The 19,194-nt window shown below is 47.8% G+C and overlaps 1 protein-coding gene across 1 annotated transcript in view; it reads right to left on the bottom strand.

Annotated features, from left to right (window-relative positions):
* Positions 1-18,904, bottom strand: part of usp47 (ubiquitin specific peptidase 47) — a 25,349-nt gene extending 6,445 nt beyond the window's left edge. The window contains exons 1-20 of the mRNA XM_080531733.1: positions 18,752-18,904; positions 10,665-10,859; positions 9,674-9,787; positions 9,365-9,518; positions 9,121-9,217; positions 8,810-8,955; positions 7,803-7,882; positions 6,941-7,090; positions 6,571-6,666; positions 5,969-6,121; positions 5,477-5,635; positions 4,727-4,858; positions 4,401-4,477; positions 3,857-3,912; positions 3,522-3,634; positions 3,276-3,383; positions 2,563-2,770; positions 1,972-2,087; positions 1,578-1,697; positions 1-13 (exon numbers count right to left, since the gene is read on the bottom strand). The exon at positions 1-13 is cut by the window's left edge and continues 903 nt beyond it. Coding sequence (XP_080387859.1) covers positions 1-13; positions 1,578-1,697; positions 1,972-2,087; positions 2,563-2,770; positions 3,276-3,383; positions 3,522-3,634; positions 3,857-3,912; positions 4,401-4,477; positions 4,727-4,858; positions 5,477-5,635; positions 5,969-6,121; positions 6,571-6,666; positions 6,941-7,090; positions 7,803-7,882; positions 8,810-8,955; positions 9,121-9,217; positions 9,365-9,518; positions 9,674-9,787; positions 10,665-10,859; positions 18,752-18,796 — 2,332 coding nt within the window. The 5' untranslated portion in view covers positions 18,797-18,904. The remainder of the gene's footprint in view (positions 14-1,577; positions 1,698-1,971; positions 2,088-2,562; positions 2,771-3,275; positions 3,384-3,521; positions 3,635-3,856; positions 3,913-4,400; positions 4,478-4,726; positions 4,859-5,476; positions 5,636-5,968; positions 6,122-6,570; positions 6,667-6,940; positions 7,091-7,802; positions 7,883-8,809; positions 8,956-9,120; positions 9,218-9,364; positions 9,519-9,673; positions 9,788-10,664; positions 10,860-18,751) is intronic.
* Positions 18,905-19,194: the final 290 nt, after the last annotated feature.

The following is a 19,194-nucleotide window of genomic DNA, read 5'->3' as shown; positions in this document are numbered from 1 at the left end:
TCTCCACAAACACCTGAGGAGACAGACATCCATACCAAACCACAGAGTGTAAAATGTTAGCACAAAACTCAACAACACCACCTGTAAAAAATCACATTAGATGCACGAAAGGACATTAACTCATTTAAACCGGGGGCGCTGTTGCGCTGTTCTACCTTTCAAGCCGGGAAAGCGGATACGTCATTTTGTAGTATTTGTATTTTTTCCACATTCTTTTTCTATTATTTTTTACGATATCTTGACAACAGCGGAGAGGTTTCTGAAGTTAGTTCTGAAGTGAGCGATATTGATGATGAGCTGCAACGTTTGCAGGAAAAGCGCTATACAAATAAAAGTTATTACTATTATTATTATTATTATTATCACAATGTTATAACTGATTCGGATGATTTAAAAGGCTTTGAAACGGAATGGAAGACAGACAACTAGCACCGTAATCCGTAATGCGTTTCAACCGCACCCGGGGGTGAAAATCAATATACCTGCAGACGCAACACCGATGCAGGTATTTGAAAATATTTTTACAGAGGAACTCTGGCGCGTCTCGTCACCAAGACAAACCTTTATAGTGCCCAGACCAGAACCACTCCACCCAGGGCTTTCACACCGGCAAAGAGCCGTGCCGGTTCGCGTTCGCGTTCGGAAACCTCCGAACGTTGGCGCTGTCTGGCGAACGATACACTGGTATGAACGCGGTCGGAGGTTTCCGAACACGAACGCGAACGCGAACCGGCACGGTTCTTTGCCGGTGTGAAAGCCCTACCAGAGCAAAGTGGGATGACGTTAGTCTGACGGAGATGAAGTCTTTTAATGGCCCGTGCATCAGTATGGGGCTTCTTATACTGTCAGTTCGGAGAGACTATTGGTAACAGAAGAAAGATCTCTTCAAGACCAATTTCCCAAAGCACATGTCCCGGGACAGATTTGTCTCTGGAGGTAATAACAATAATAATACTAATTCATTGTGATGATAGTATAATAAGAAATGACTATGTTTATGTCTCCTAATACTTTAGGTGTCTTTTATTATTATTATTATTATTATTATTATTATTATTATTATTATTATTATTATAGTAGGCTAAAGAGAACTATTTATATTTCTTCCAATGGTGTATATGTTATATTGCTTTCATCCAAGGTAACTTACATGAATTTATATCTGGATTTCCAGGTATCTGCACCTCCAGGACAACCAGGCAGCTGACATGGATTATGTGAGGGGACTGCCCTCTGTCCTGCCCTAACCCTAACCCTTATTTTTATTGAAAATAGTGCTTAAATAATTTTTAATGAAGGTTTGGACTCCTTAATAAAAATTTAACTCATATCCCGATGAAAGCCACTGGTGTAAGCTTTTAAATACTTTTTGAAATTCGTTTCTATCTGCTACAGAGGCTGAGAAATATTTTTTTTAGTAGGCGTTGACACTTTTGTTGAATTTCCAGAAAACTGTCAGGTTTCTCGTTTTAGGCCTTAATGGGTTAAAAATAAATAAAAAGTATACTATATAATATTAAAACCCAAAAAAATACTGGAAACTACAATTCCAACATCGGTAAGTCAGGGACAGGGACCTTGTTGCTCCTGAAGAAGCCCTCTGCCTTCAGGGTTTTGTTGGGGACGTGGAGGAGGCGGAGGTCGTTGTAGCAGCGCTCCAGGACCACACGCATGGTGTCTGACGAGAGTTCTGTAGCCTGAGGACAACAGATACACTCACATGAGGAGAGGGAGGGGGGGAGGGAGGGACTTCAACAGAGACCTCAACCACACATAGTGGTGGTATCCTTCTCGGTCTAACATGTATAGACTAGATCAGCTGCTGTAGTCACACCTAAAATGCCTGCTCTATGAGATGGGAAGAGTGGAGGGTTTGGAAGGGTAGAGGGGAAGGGTAGAGGGGAAGGGTTTGGAAGGGTAGAGGGGAAGGGTTTGGGAGGGTAGAGGGGAGGGCTTTTGAAGAGGCTTTACCTGTGCGATGAGCTGCTTGAACTCAGTGACCGTCTGGTTCAGGTAGGCCCGGACGCTGACAGGCGAGGCGATGCTCTCACCCTTTAGATTCACCACGTGCACCTTCACCATGACCTCTGAAGACAAAGACACACACAGAGAGAGAGAGAGAGAGAGAGAGAGAGAGAGAGAGAGAGAGAGAGAGAGAGAGAGAGAGAGAGAGAGAGAGAGAGAGAGAGAGAGAGAAGAATGTGGCATTGAAAAATCACTCTGCTCCAAAAAAAAAAAAATCACTGTGTTTTCTTTCTTTCTTTTTTTTTTTTTACTGTAATTGCCTGTTAGGCGTGAGTGTTCCCTAGTGAATGACTGACCTCTACTGTGGTGTGCTGCACTCTGTACCGTCATTGTATTCAGGCTTATGAATGAGCGTCCTGACCTCTGGGGTTTCTATGGCTATGACGAGACTACTTATCTGTGTGGTATGAAACACTGAGACTGGGAGCGCTGACGTCCAGCTGACGTCGTACGGCTGGGGAAAGACCACGGCCATTGTGTTGTGTACAGAGTTGTTTACGAACGTGTTTCGTTTCCCTCCCTCCCCCCCTCTCTCACCTCCGGGTTTGTACGGCTGGAAGACCTGCTCGGGCCTGCGGGTCTCCAGCAGGAGGTCGAACATGTAGGAGGACTTGACGCCGCCCAGCAGCAGGCCCATGGGCGTGTCCTCCTCGCCCTCGTAGGAGCGCTCCAGGTACTCGTGGAACTCGTCGTACTTGACCAGGCGACAGCAGTCCAGCGACACCACGCCCTCCAGGTCCATCAGCTGGCGGGCCGGACAGGAGAAACACAGAAAGAAAACACACACACACACACACACACAATACAGAAAATCCATCAATCCGTTAGTCAGATCGATCATGTGACTGAACTAAAACCACTCTGTTCTGGAGCTTTAGGTTCAGTGAGTCACAGGAGTACCAGTAGGGAACCGGATCATTCAATGTTCTCTACTTTACATGTTACATTTGAAACATTTAGCGGATGCTTTTACCCAAAGCGACGTTCAATTCGAGATTACAGGAAGAGTTTCACTGGAGTCATTTAGGGCTAAGTGCCTTACTCAAGGGCACACTAGTGGTGGTGTTCCCCTGGTGGGATTTGAACTCAGGACCTTCTGATCAGCAGTGCAACTCACTATCCACTAGGTCACCATTGCCACCACTAAGCCTTATACCCTCTACCCTCTACTCTTGACTACAGCTCCCTGAGCCAGTTTGGTGTTTCAATTCTTTCCACAGCTAAAACCGTCCATCTCTGGACGAGACTACCTTGTAGGCCATCTCGGTCGCCTCGCGGAAGGTCTTGTCCTTGTGCACCTCGAGCTTGTTCTCCATCATCATCATCATCTTCACGGGATGCATGCAGAACAGCTTGATCTGGACAGAGGAAGAGCAGGGGGGGGGGGGGTGAGGTTCAGGTCTCAATCCGAACACGACGACATGGAGAACACGGCGGCGGTGGCAGTAAAGGAGGTGTCGTAAAAGAAATGGCGGGGGGACGACAGGGTGACAGACCTTGCAGGTGTTGCGCTCGATCTCCCTCTGTCTCTTCTCCTGCTCCTCAGACTCCTTCTCCTTCTGCACGAGACGCGTGATGTGCTCCGGGAAGTCCTCCGCCTCGAGGTACTCTGCGGATAGAAGGAACGACGTGCTCGGAGTCAGGCACGGGAATAAGTCTCTCAAACGAGAGGAACTGGGGGCATTGCGGAGAGAGAGAAAAAAAAAAAAAAAAAAAAAAACTAGGAATATCAAACATGTGTTTTACAGGCCTGTAGTTTAAACGCAATCATTTTCTACGCACTGAAACTCTGGAGTTGGACAATAGACATTGTTGAATGGCTTTCCCTTACTTGCGTTCCGTGTGGGGTCTTTCAACCGATAGATCAGCATGTAGGCATTGGTAGAGCTGTCGAAAACAGGAGCAGAAAACACCAGTTCACTCGACAGAGTGGTGGGATGGGTGGGGACAGTCAAGCGTTACATCTTATCAGAGTTCTACACCCGATAACAAATGAATGAACGAACGCGGGGCGGCGTTACATAAAAGCCGCTATCAACGACACCTTTTGTCCTCTCTCAAACAACCACCTTCTTGTTTGTCTCAGAGAGAGAGAGAGAGAGAGACGTCTATACTCCACAGTCAACAAGCCCAAAGAGCTCGTCCTAATCAGTCTCTCTAAGCGTTGAACATGATTGGAAGACGTGTGACTGGCATGATGTTGTGTATCTGTTTCACTGGCCGCTGGCTGCGTGCATTAGTACTGTGAGGGAAGAGACAGGGGAGAGGAGGATTCTCCAGGGACTTGTTGACTGGTTTCAGATCGATGCAGAGAGAGTGGCTGGCTGAGAGGGTGGGTGAGTGGGTGAGTGAGGGAGTGAGGGAGGACCACCGACCTGGCAAAGGCACTGGAGTAATAGCCTCTGCTTCCTGAGGACCCCCCGTAGGTCTTCCTGATATCTTCCTGGGTGATCTGCACGTACACACACACACACAGAACACACACAGAACAGATGAAGACAGTGTACTGTTGTGTTGTTGACAGCCGACAAACGAATGACATGTTAAAACTACAAAAGGTTCAGTCTTTCGGTCTATTAAAAGCCTTGTGGCTCGGGGGATGAGGTTAGTATCGACGCAGCCTGGGACGAGGGGGGGGGGGAGACTCGATTTTGTCTTATAGCATTTCATCCACGCCAAACGGTAATCTGAGTGAGCAGACCTTGCTGACGTGCTGGTCGTTGTAGCTGTACCACTGGCCGTCGGTGAAGGATCTGATGCAGGCGTAGTAGTGGCCGCCCGCGGCGCTCCCAGAATGCACCATCACCGAGAACAGCTCAAAGGTCAACGAACTCTGCAGGTGAGACATGGGTTAGGTGGTGGTGGGTAGCTGACAGTCAGGGCCTAAATGGCAACACATCCACATCGATAACATGTCGCTGTCTGGCACCGTGAGCAGAAAGGCAGGTGACCTTTGGATTCACAATGACAGTAACAGCTCAGCTCGGTCAGGCTTTGGAGTGAATTAACGATAGTTCACTCGATATACGGACAGATGGAGTCGGAGACTTTGCCATGTATCGACAAACTGTGTCTTGGCGGGGTCAGTTTGGGGATAAAATCCTTCCGAGAGAGAAAAAGAAGAGGGAAACTTTTTTTTTTTTGCCATGTACCGACATAAAAATGTAAACTTTTTTTTTTTTTTTACATTTCTCTTCAAAGGGTTCCAGTTTCCTCATCTTACTGGCGTCACATTTTTTTCTCTCGGCGTTCGCAAAAGTACTGGTTGGGCCCCCGTCAAAGCCGAGCCGAGCCGAGCTGTACTGTACTGTCATTGTGAAACCAAAGGTCACCTAATGTTCTGGCTATCGGTGGTGCTATCGGTGGTGCTATCGGTGGTGCCATCGGCGGTTGGCCCTGGTTATGCAGCCCTGTGGCGTGGAACGGGTCTACGGTGTCGAGGCTCGGTTACCTTTGGCTTCAGAACCCTCTCGGTAGTGCTGGTGCTGTCCAGACAGATGCCCTCGTCCACGCCGTCGTCCGTGGAGAAGTCGTTGCTCATCTGGTCGCTGTGGCAACTGCCCTCGTTCTCTGCCCCGCTGTCCGTGCAGCTCTCCGTCTGAGGGGACTTCTATACGGGTCGGACATTGAGTGAGCGACAGACAGAGAGAAAGAGAGAGAGAGAGAGAGAGAGAGAGAGAGAGAGAGAGAGAGAGAGAGAGAGAGAGAGGGTAGACAGTGGTCAGGTATCAGTTACAGTCAATCATGAATTAATGATGACCCCCATTGAAATCACTAATAGATTTCATTCTGTTGAAAGACAATTAGAAATCCCATTAGCGTGGACCTGAGGGACTTAGAGGCTCTGGCACCACCAGGCTAGAGAACCACCGTGCTTTACTGTGTGTGACGGTGAAGGAGTGTGGTGTGGGTGGGGAGGAGGGAGGGAGGGAGGGTCTCTCACCTCGTCCTCCACGTCGATGAAGGGGCTCATGTCCAGCTCCTCGGGGAAGGACATGCGGTCGTTGAGTTTGATGCGGTGCATAGTGGTGTAGTCGAAGTCGAAGCGCTTCAGCTGCAGGGTCAGCAGGTAGGGAAAGTGCAGAAACCTCAGCCCCTGTGGAGGACAGAGAAGAAGAAGGAGAAGGAGGAAAAGAAGGAAAAGAAGGAGAAGGAGGAGAAGAAGGAGAAGGAGAAGAAGAGGCAATTGTTGGAATTTTGTATTTTTTTGCTCTAGGCACAGGGTCAGCCATAGTCGGCACCCAAGGAGCAATTAGGGGTTAAGTGCCTTGCTCAAGGGCACATGCAGCCAACCTCCTGAGGTGGGGATCAAACCAGCGACCTTCCGATTGCTAGTCGGCCTCTCTAACCTCTAGGCTACCCCCCCCCCCCCCCACTCAATGCAGCATTAATGGCCGACCACCTCTAAACACCAATGTCCCCTTCTAGAAGAAGTTCACCCGTTCAAACCACAACAGACAGACAAACAGGGTAACCAGACACACCGCTCTCTCTTTCTCTTGTTGTTTTTGACATTTCTCTTCCAGGTGTTCCAGTGTTCCTCACCTTACGGGCGTCACATTTTTTCTTGCAGCGGTCGCAGAAGTACTGGTTGGCCCCGTCCAGAGTCTCCGGCTGGATGAAGGCCTGCAGGGCCTCCTCCTGTTTCACAGAGGGGTCAGGAGAGGCGTCAGATCAGTTAACAACCCGTCTGATCGCGTACCTTAACGTTCATACAACATTGATGTGACGCAACGCAGCACGATCACTTTTCCGCCGATCACTTTTTTTGCTTCCTCATGGCGGGGCTCCGGAGACTTTGACGTTATCACATGATTGTGTGTTCATAAACAGAAAGGTTGTTTAAGAGTGATGAATAATAAAAAATAAAAAAAACTATTTTAAAAAGGGGACAGTGAGTCCGAGAGACACGCACCACAGTGCTGTAAGCCTGACTGGCTCCGAAAGGTCTGATGACCAGTGGGATGTCCAGGTACGTGTCGATCCTCCAGCTCTCGTAGCCACACTCCAGACAGCGTACGTAGTCCTTCAGCTTGCCCTGGTACAGCTGGTTAATCAGGTCAGCCTGGCAGAGGGGGGGGGGGGCATGAGGGAGTCAGACCACCATGGTCACACTTAACACACTCACAGGAACTCTAACACTGTGTTAATACTGCTGATAAAAACACACGCACGCACGCTCACACCGGCACTGTAAAAAAACACAGTGACACATTCTAACAACCCGCAAATACCCCCATCATAACTCACACACCCTCTACAAGATTAAGGCAGGCGTAGAATGACCCGAGCAGACCTTGGACTTCCCTAAATGTCCACACCCTACAGACAATGACACAAGCAACAGTTTACACACTTCACTTCTACTAAACAGTTGGACGAATCAGTACTTCGGTGACTGTGCATATCTGTTAAAACACAGGAGCAGGAAAGTACCCTGAGGTGAATGTAAACATACCATATTCCAAATGGGACTTTTCTCATGATTGTCTCAGAGAATTCAAGACATTTTTTTTTGTAAATACAGCAAGTAAAAAGAAAAAAATACAAAGAAAAAAGGCTTTGTGTAGGCCTTGTGCTTCCACATTGAACGTCATTTTTACTGTTTACACCAAACTCGTGAGATCAGAAATAGCTTACCCTCAGGCTTACTAACCACCTTCCCACAGTAGGGCCTTTGTGCTGAGCCTGGGAGAGGCTCTTATTGGCTGTGTGGATTAGTGTTAGTGTCAGACGGGGGGGGGGGGGGGGGGGGCAGGGTCCCCTCTCTCTCATACCTGCTCTGTCTGTTTCCACTTCTGCTCCAGGGCGTCAAACATGACCCTGCACAGCTCCTGGACGTCATGCTGCTGCCAGGCTGAAAACACACACATTCGTACACACACACACACACACACACACACACACCCCATGGAAGGGACAGACAAACAATGTGCACATACACACGGACACAGACAAAGACACACCTGTTTAGACTCAGTGACCTCAGCCGAACAAGCACAACGTGCAGTCTTGTTCCCCTCCCCCAAACACCACCCCGATCTCTCTTTATCTGAGACCCTAACACCAGGAGCAGCCAAGCATGGGGCTACTCCTGTTTAAGACGGCTGACTGGGGGACGTGTCTAGACACGGCGCGGAGCGCTGCTGTCCCCCAATCACCCTCGCCGCTGTCCCCCACTCCCCCTCGCTGCTGTCCCCCACTCACCCTCGCTGCTGTCCCCCACTCCCCCTCGCTGCTGTCCCCCACTCACCCTCACCGCTGTCCCCACTCCCCCTCGCTGCTGTCCCCCACTCCCCCTCGCTGCTGTCCCCACTCCCCCTCGCTGCTGTCCCCCACTCACCCTCGCCGCTGTCCCCACTCCCCCTCGCTGCTGTCCCCCACTCCCCCTCGCCGCTGTCCCCCACTCACCCTCGCCGCTGTCCCCACTCCCCCTCGCTGCTGTCCCCCACTCCCCCTCGCTGCTGTCCCCCACTCACCCTCGCTGCTGTCCCCACTCACCCTCGCTGCTGTCCCCACTCACCCTCGCTGCTGTCCCCACTCACCCTCGCTGCTGTCCCCCACTCCCCCTCGCTGCTGTCCCCCACTCCCCCTCGCTGCTGTCCCCCACTCACCCTCGCTGCTGTCCCCACTCCCCCTCGCTGCTGTCCCCACTCCCCCTCGCTGCTGTCCCCCACTCCCCCTCGCTGCTGTCCCCACTCCCCCTCGCTGCTGTCCCCCACTCCCCCTCGCTGCTGTCCCCACTCACCCTCACTGCTGTCCCCACTGCTGTCCCCCCACTCACCCTCGCTGCTGTCCCAGCCGAAACTGCGCGTCACATCCGTGGTCTCGATGGCCCTCTTCTTGCTGGTCTGCAGCAGGATGAACAACCTCTGCAGCTGGTAGGGGATGCTGTTGACCGGCTCTTCCTCAGACTCCTCAAACTCCCAGCTGAAAGAAGAAAATAAGAGGACCGTTAGGGGGGAGGGGGGGGGGAAAAGAAGAACCCCAAAGAAGCCAGATTTAGGAGCAGTAGTTTTCTCGTTCAAAACCCAAACACACGGTACAGGCTTATCATGCAAAAAAAAAAAAAGCTCCACAAGAACAGGCACTCACTTGTACAGCGCGTTCCTGAACTCCGGGGTCATGAACAGTGTCTGGAGAAGGCTGTTCAAATAGCAGGTCATGGCTTGGTTCACCAAACCCACGTATCCTATAAGGAGGAGAAAAGGGGGACAGACAGGAAGTGGGAGATCAGGAAGGGGTCATGTGACAGGAAGTGAGGTCATGTTTGGGACAGGGGGGGGGGGGGGGGGGAGAGAGAGAGAGAGAGAGAGAGAGAGAGAGAGGGCTTGTATACCTGTCTCTGACTTGTTGAGGATGGAGGAGTAGGAGTAGGAGGGGCTGCTGTAGTCGCTGCTGCACCCCACCGTGCCGTCTCTGGGCAGGGGGCCGATGAAGCGCTCCTGGGTGCTGTCTTCCAAACCGCTGCCCTCCGCCGTACCCGACTCCTCCTACACAGACGGACGTTACGGAGGATGGATTTAAGGTTCGGGCACAAACCCACTAGTCTTTCATTGCGACTAACTTAGTGCTTTTTTACACAGTGAATGTTCAAACCTGTACAGAAAGAAAATCCGGGCAAACCGAAAATCTCGACCCGACTCACCGACACAATCTGTGGCTGCTCGCCGTCTTTATCTGTGAGCTGGAGGAAGTTCCTCTTCCCGGACTCGAACCCGGAGTCAGAGAGCGACATCTCACTGCTGTGGTCCAACGGTGCCTGGGGGGGGGGGGACACACAGTGAGACAAAAACAAGAAAGACTTGAGGCCTGGCTTTGTTCAGACCACAATACAGACAGGCAGGTCTGAGCATGAGAGGAGCAGAACAGAGACTGCAGGGGAGCAACAACACCAACCTGCAGAGAACATGGAACCTGGCTGAAGAGACAGAGATATCACCAGTTCCCGTTCAAACCGGATCAGCGGACCATGAAAAAAACTTAATACAGGGGTATCTTCTCCCTCCATCTTGGCTCAGTGGGAGGACATTATCTTTTGTGTGCGGAGTGTACCGCATGGGACATAGCCACAGGGAATTTCTATTCTTATTTGCGGGGACGGGGCCGGGGGGGGGGTGAGTATCCAGCCATCCTGCCAGCTTGCCAGCCAGGAGTGAAAACAGAGCATAATCCACTGACCTACTCAGTGAGATAACACCGGCCTGGACACCTGGGCTCTGGGTCAGCAGTAGGATTAGCTAAGAGCCAGGTACGGGAGTCACATAAACAAATCAAACCCACTAATAACCTGTTATTCACGCCCTGAGACATCTCCATCCCCTCTAGTCCCCCTGTACAGTTTTCTCTTCCTTCTTCTAGCATTACGACTGCAATTACGTTTTCCTGCTATGACGAGTGAAAAGGCGACTTAATTAGTCAACTGTATTTTGTTGTAAGTCGCTTTGGATAAAGGTGTCTGCTAAAATGGCAAAAAGAAAATGTAAAAATGGAACCACAAGAGAGCACTCTTCATGGTGGTCCCGATTCAGCCATGGGATTAGGCTAGATGTTTAGTTTGGGAGCAGGACGTAACAAAAGGACTTAGGGCTTTGTTTTGGAAAGCACGCTGCCCCGTGGGTCTTTGACGGCCCTCTCACCATGTCTGCAGAGTTGCCCCACGCCAGGTCAAAGGTGCCCCTCACGTAACCCGCCTTGTGGGCCACATCTTCAAACAGCTTGGAGAGGGTCGTGGACGCGGGCAGGTTGACTGTCAGTCTCTCGTTGACGGTCTTGGAGTTGGTGGTGTCCTGGACGATACACAGCACCCTGGGCTCCTCTGCTGCATTCTCTATCTGCAAGACATGACACACACACACACACACACACACACACACACACACGACCGACAGAAACACACAGACAGACAGACAGACAGACACAGACACACACACACACACACACACACACACACACACACACACACACGACAGACAGACGACAGACAGACAGACACACACACACACACACACACACACACACACACACACACACACACAGTCACACAGTCACACACACACAGTAAAGGGACTCAGCGGGACTAGCTTTCATTCGGCATTCTGGTTTAGGAACTATGCTAACATGTTAGTAGTTTGTGTACATGCACTTGAGGGGTGCCGAGGGGAGAGGACAGTGGTTAGGAACATTCTTCAAAGTCAAACAACGTCGTCATCATACCGGGCAGGCACACGCTGGGCACGAGGAAACTAGAGCAACATGGTTGTGCAATGCAGTGCTGGTATGACCTACTGGGGAGTGTGTTTTGCGTTCGTTCTTGGAAGACTCGCAGCTTAAAACGGTAAGCCAGGAGAGGCACATTACAGACGTCACTTAACCATTAGGCTATCCGGAACACAACATTGTCCAAGCTCATTTGGATACACATTGTTTTTTGTTTTTTTCACAGCTGGAACTCATAGGGATAAATGTAGCCTACGGTGTATCTCAGAGACAACGCCTGTCATCCTTACAGCATATTGTATCATGTTTTATATCAGTATTCGCACTTCTGAACAGGAACAGGATAGGCTACAGTGTCCCTGACAGAGGACAGTTAGGCTACAGACCCAGTTGATAGACGACAATTAGGCTACAGAGAGAGACGACAGATGACAGTTAGGCTACAGAGACAGACGACAGTTAGGCTACAGATCCAGTTGATAGACGACAGTTAGGCTACAGATCCAGTTGACAGATGACAATTAGGCTACAGAGTAGGGCTGCAACTAACGATTATTTTGATAATCGATTAATCTGACGATTATCTTATCGATTAATCGACAAATCGGATACACAAAAAGCGGGGGGGAAAGATTTTTAAAAAACTTTTTTTTTTTTTTATTAAAAAATATTTCTTTTGCAAATTGTATTTTATGTTTTCTAAATCAGCCAGGCCTATACATATACATGTGCAAAATAAATAAGTATTAATAAAAAATAAAAAATAATATAAATAAAAAAGGCTTTGCTACATCAAATAGGTTTAACAACAGGCCATGGACTATGGCGGTAGATTGTTTCAATAAAGTAGTTGAACTCTAGCTCAATACATGCATTGTTTTAGGTAATAACTTTGCTTAATGTAAAGGTCAGTAACCCAAAGTGCAATATAGGCTACAGACATGACACTAATGTTTTTATATAACAGATATGCTCCAAAACAATGCAATGTGTCCTCTCACTCCATACAATAGGCTAGGCGACAGTCAGTGCCTCACTCTGCATTTGCATGGAGAGCAGGAGACCATGGAAGGGCTGAGCCCAGCAGGACTTATATAATAAAACAATAGGAAGTTAGCTGTAACCCTCCTCTATAGAAACATAGTTAGCTGTAACCCTCCTCTATAGAAACATAGTTAGTGCTCTGGTTCTCAGCACAGCTACGCAGACTACAGCTGGACGAGCAGCGTAGTGACAGTCAGCTAGCGGCAGCAGCGAGCTAACCCTGCTAGCTAACTCACTAGCATGTCCTGACAGCAGACAGTCATAGGACAGGTTCTACCCTTTCCGGCCATAGGTAGCGCTATGATTCGCTATGATTCGCGATGCCTACACCGGCCGCAAGACAGCGTGGCGTGCGTCAACAGGAAGTAGGTTTGTTATGGAAACAAAACCCGGAAAAAAAAAAATGTAAAAAAAAAAAAAAGAAAAAAAAAACGACGAATCGATAATGGCATTCGTCGCCAACGAATTTCGTTATCGATTATTATCGATTTAATCGATTCGTTGTTGCAGCCCTACTACAGAGACAGACGACAGTTAGGCTACAGATCCAGTTGACAGATGACAATTAGGCTACAGAGACAGACGACAGTTAGGCTACAGAGACAGACGACAGATGACAATTAGGCTACAGAGACAGACGACAGTTAGGCTACAGAGACAGACGACAGATGACAATTAGGCTACAGAGACAGACGACAGTTAGGCTACAGAGACAGACGACAGATGACAATTAGGCTACAGAGACAGACGACAGTTAGGCTACAAATCAAGTTGGTTAAAATACTGTGATCTGACGCTGCCGGAAGATGGATAGCGATTACTAAGCGTTAAGGCAGAGGTTGTACATTGTTTCCCTTTTTTACATTTATTTTTATTGTATTTTATCTTTACCTTTTCTTTTTACTGTTTCCCCCTGCTTGTATATGTTTTTATATTCACATTATGTTCTTATTCCTGTTGTAAAGCACTTTGAGCAGCATTTCTTGTATGAATGGTGCTATATCAATAAAGCTTTACTTACTTACTTACTTACATACTTCTGGTTAGATGCTAAACTGCATATCGTTGTCTGGTACTTGTACTCTGCAACGATAACAAAGTTGAATCTAATCTAATATTGGCATTATATCTGGGAGGTGGGGACCCATATAAAAGATGCCATGTGATTGGATCTTCCTCGAAACACAGGAGGACGAAATTCAATTGAGCACGAGAAAGCTCCCCCCCCCTCACGCCCCACGCTGTTGTCTTTAGACACCTGCTAGTTAGTCTGAAGTTAGCAATGGAGATGTTCAACAGTCTAAAAATTTAAACGCTTGTTTGACGTTTTTACATCTAGAAAACGGGTCTACTCGCTTGTGAGATCTGATCGGTGCTACGACCTGTCAGTCATTTCATCTGACTGATGGCCAACAGGCCCACCCTGCTTCTGACTGCTCCGTAACCATTGAACAAGCTATGTTTGACAGACTAGACAGAGAAACTCTGGAGTCTGTCGTCTAGAGACCGAGGTTCAATGTCAAGCAGCTGGTCACAATGCAGCACACACACAGTGTGTTTTATAAAAACAATACCATGCAAGAATTATTCCAAGCCAACAACGATAGCCTTAGGTGTCGTCTGGTTCACACTCAGGCTGTGTCGTCTTTCCTAGAGACGACGAGAAGCCTGGCACACACAAGGCAACTGGCAGGCCTCCACTGTTTCAATTCAGTCGACTGGCAGTGTCATGTCATTTCGGAAATAACAGGCTAGCCGCTTGCTAATTGTCTGAAGACAACATTTGGGGGGATTTTCGTGACAGTTGGGGCTCGTTTCCCCCCCCCCCCCCCAAAAGAAAGGATTTCCAGGAATGATGCAAGGGAAGTGTTTCTAAGGCTGGTGGTGGGACTGTAGTGCCAGTGTTCCTGAGACTGAGCGTGTCCAGAACAACTGTTCCAGAGACGCTTGTGCAATAACACCAGCTTAACAAGCCCCTCTGTTCCTTCACAGCAGCGGCAGGCTACTTACTGGGACTTTCCTTCGGTATTGCACAGATGCCGTTTTTCTCGCGTGTGTGTGTGTGTGTTTTGAGGCTTGTTGTAAAAATGTTTTCCAACTCCTAATCCAAGAACATTTTGGATTTTCCGAGGGGATTAAAACAAGACATTTTATCCAAACACAAATTCTTATGGACAGTTTAATGTGTATGTGATGTTCAACCAGTAATGTAATGTTGTTAATGTATCAGAACCTCAACCGCCTCAATAAAACCCTTGTTTGTAGCAGTCTGAGCACAGCCGGCTAGCTAACACACCACACAGCAGAACACACCCACACCCCAACCTAGACACCCCCACCTAGAGACACACACACACACACACACACACACACACACACACACACACACACACACACACACACACACACACACACACACACACACACACACACACACACACACACACACACACACACACACACACACACACACACACACACACACACACACACACACACACACACACACACACACACACACACACACACACACACACACACACACACACACACACACACACACACACACACACACACACACACACACACACACACACACACACACACACACACACACACACACACACACACACACACACACACACACACACACACACACACACACACACACACACACACACACACACACACACACACACACACACACACACACACACACACACACACACACACACACCACTCCGACAGGAGAGGCTACCTTGGAAAACCTCTTCTTCATCTCATCGAAAATACTCTGCCTGCAACTCCAAAACATACCCTGGTGATGACGACACACGGGGAGGGGCGAAAAAAGGAAAACAACAAACACAAAAGATTAAACAGTGCAAAACAGCTGTTATAGAGTGACGGGAAACCGTTACGCAACTGGCCTGTTGCTTGTGTGAGTGAACTGGGGTTTCTACGGCCCTGCTTTCAAACTCTCATCTGAAGAAAGACCAGTAAACACTGTGATCCTTTCTCAGCTCTCTTGAGAAACCTGGTGGATCTTGGCAAGATGTAGTCTGGCCGACGCTACAGAGGGGCCGCAGATGTCAACACATGAGTGTATTATCAGATTAGAGGGTATTTTTATCACAGATAAGATCGCAAGGTGCTGACATGGAAATGTGGCCTAGGTACAGCATTGTACAATAGCCTAGATACAATCATACTGGCCATATAGCTGTACACTTGGATTGTGAAACACAACTCAGATGTGAAAGACTTATTAGCTTGCCCTAGGCTTTCTGTTGGTAAATCATTATTGATTGAGTGGGGCTCCATTAAGAAACACAATTCCTCCCCTGCCAACTGAGGCAAATTACAGCCATTTTAACACCCAGCAGGACAGTAACATCTCTCCACCAGAGCCCACCTTCCTAGGGTGAGAGGAGGGGGATAAATCACAAGTTATCTCTGAAGATACACACCCTGGCCGACAGAGAAAATAACACCGGCCGGGTCTAAATTTAAATTTTCGAAGTCACACTCATGCCTCCCATTTGTATGGTCACAGCTTTGGAGAACCAGTTTGGCGTTGTGTTTAGCGTATTGTGACAACATGTCATTTGGGATGATGAAAAGGGCTAAAACATTCGCTTGCAAGTGTGGCTCTCAGCCATAATTCTAGCAAGTGTGAAGCGAACTTTGCTGACGTGGTCTGGATAAAACGTATGGCTAAAATGTTCATGAGAGTAACCTGAGAGAAAAAGGATCAGATTTACTTCCTGGTTTTACAGAATTACCTACGGTTAAAAGACTTCCTGAAACAGATGCTGATTGCTGACACCGAAAAACTGTGTCTTATCGGCACACTGACTTCGAATCTACTTTTCTGTGGAAGGTTCCAGAATACTAGGAAAGCAAGACTGGGGTTGCTTTCTGCAGAAGAATTTGGTTATAGTTAACGAGTTGCGTGGAAATTAGGCTACATCGGATTTAGAAGTATTCACACGTCTGTTGACAAACTGTCAACATACAATTTCTCTTAGATGACAACCGCAGAAGTAGAAGAATTCTAATAATAACCCTGAAACTTGATCAAAAACAAGACTCGGCTCGTCGGCTGTTTACAAAAAACAAACATGACAATGACCTTCCCTCATTGATGAATTCTAGCTTGTTATCTCCTAGGCCTGCCTTGCACAAGGGCAAGGGACACTATCAGCAAACTTGAGAGTTTGGAGCTCTATGCAACAACAAAAATCTAACTTAAGCATTTGAGTAAAGTTATAGGGTACTATTCATAAACATAATCCAACAGCAGGTGGCTGTTTGACCCACGCCAGTTTTCGAGGACTAGGCCCTAATCTCAAAGGCCAAAAAACACCCCCCACCCTGCTGACTCATTCGTCTGCACAGGACCTGCAGTCGTCAAACGGTCAAGAGGTTTAACAACAGCTAGCAGGTGGCTCTCTGAAGGCACACACTCGCTCTGGCCAACTCCACAGCTCAACAGTGAAGACACGCTAAAGACGATATGAGACTGGGCCAGGCTGTTGCTTCAGAGACGGAAAAACCCAATCATTGGAGAACAATATGAGCTTCATCTGAAAATCTGTCCACTGCAAGACAGGCCTATGCTCAGAAAAGCATGTTCCTGTAAAGATACATTGCAAAAACATTTCAGGTCCTTTTCCTCAATGACGACAGGCACTCTATTAATTGGTTCAAGCCAGGTAAAACAATTAGAACAAACACATGGATAGGCTAATGCTACCCATGACCAATTCACTGTCATTTTAAGATGGCCATCTAACTGTAATGCCAGAGGATTATAAGGATGAGGCCCTGGCCTTGCTCAAATGCAGAGTGACAGTGGCCCAGGCAGCGATACGAGGAAGGCTTGGAGTAGATTGTCATCTGTGTTTGGCAGTGGAAAGCAGTGAGCCCTGCAGAGGGTTCAGCCGTGTGATCAGGGGGATGGAGAGAGGGCTGACCAAGGCCACGCGGAGCACAGAGCGGCCCGGACCTTCAACACACTTGATTACCGAGATTCTGATTCTGCCCAGAGACCAGAGCGGATTAAAACTAGAGTCAATTATTCAATTAGGAAGAAATGCATTATCCATCGTTGCGTATCCTCAACCCTAAGACTAAACATAAGGAGGCTTGTCATACTTGTTGTTACTTGTAATTCTGCATTTGTTCATTTGTCACGTAAAAAATATCATTTGATTTTCCACCATTTGTAAAGAGTTTGACAGCGTTTGACAGAGAAGAGATCAAATCTAAGGCAGAGGCATATTTTCTGTCTGCAGTGAACTGGAATCAGTTATTCTAAGTATACAGGCCTAGAACTCTTCCCACAGCTTGACACACTATTTGCATCTGCATTGTGTCAAACTTATTCAGCCAAGATAGTGGCTAGTGAGTAGTAGGCTTAAGACTTTACAAAGCGTAAAGACCAACAAGTTAGAAGAGCACAACAGCCAGTCACTTGTGGTTGGATTTCTGTGTAAAGTGCATACCTAACTGACAGGTATGGTCTCATGTGAAAAGGGTTAGACTATGTTTTACAGTCAACAAACCCCCTCGCCTATGCCGTGGGCAATGGCTGGACCCGTCTGGTATCTCTACGTATGCAGTAATGAAACAAGCTACATTCTTCAACCAAATATTGAATTGAACAATACAAAGCATCAAACGTTATGTGGTTTGCAAACACAGTTGTAGGCTTGACATGTCAGTGGAATAGTTCTTTAATTTAGCGACACAGTTTGTAAATAGGTGCTGGCCAAACACAAGGGGGTATTCCATCAACATCGCTAAAGGAAAATCCAGGCTTATGTTGATAAATCTCGCGAGAAATGTTCAAATAAAGCTGGATTTTTGTTAATCTCGCGAGATTAATCCAAATAAATCTGGATTTTCCCTTCGCGACGTTGATGGAATACCCCCCTGGTCTCTCTATTGTTTACTTCGTGGCCGTGTGTCATCGGCAGGCCGTCCAGCTGGCTAGCAGGATATGCTAGCAACGCCTATCATAAAAACAATGCTTAGCTAACGAGCAAAACAGCTACACCACCATAGTGTTAATCCACGACTAGGATCAACTAGCTATCTAACTAGGAAACAGATTATGTGAGGAAGGCATGCGAGCTGAGTGAGCTCGACACATTGTGTCGAAGTGCATGATTTTATTAGTAGCTGCTCCCGTTTATTGGCGAAAACAATTAAACGGGCAAGGAAGAAAGGTAAAAGATCTCAATCTGGAAGCTAGCTAGCTAGAACAGGTAGCCAGTGACTAGCCAGCTAGTCCGGCCAGTCCGGTTTACGTTCCAGTGGACAAACAGCAAACGCTGCATTTTCTAACACAAACATGGTTGTCAGATTAGTGCGTCATTGTCAACCACAGTATAAAGAGTGCAAAGGGCCTGTTATAATATTGTCACAACCCGGGCTGGTTGTATGAGAATCTCACCTCTTTTGGTACGAGCTGGTTCTCTTCGCTGGGCACCATTTCCATTTGTGCGACAGTAGTTTAGATAGACATCTACCCGAGCTTCGGATGTCAACGGGAAAACTTAACGACGTCGAACACAAACATGATCAGTGGTTTTTTAAACCCCAGGAGTTTATAAAACAAAACTAAAACTAATCCAAACTTGGAATCAAAGTGATTGCAGATACTTTCTTTCTGTTCCACTACCTAAGCACAAACACACCACAGCTTTCAATGGGGAAAAATGGCCGACCTTCAGTTCCGCGAGATTTCAGAGAGGCTTCAGCGTCACTTCTCTGACGTCCCTCTGTCACCTGTGGGTCTAGGCCGCTGTGCTAACGGACTATATTGAATGTATAGTAATAAAGGTACTTTATACGGCATGTGTGTGTTTATATGTGTTTGTACGACGTGTGTGTGTG

Source organism: Nansenia antarctica, assembly GCF_963989245.1.
Source record: "Nansenia antarctica genome assembly, chromosome: 1".
In the NCBI taxonomy this organism is placed as follows: domain Eukaryota; kingdom Metazoa; phylum Chordata; class Actinopteri; order Argentiniformes; family Microstomatidae; genus Nansenia; species Nansenia antarctica.
Note: the sequence above shows the minus strand (reverse complement) of the source record. Positions and strands in the feature narration are given on the sequence as shown.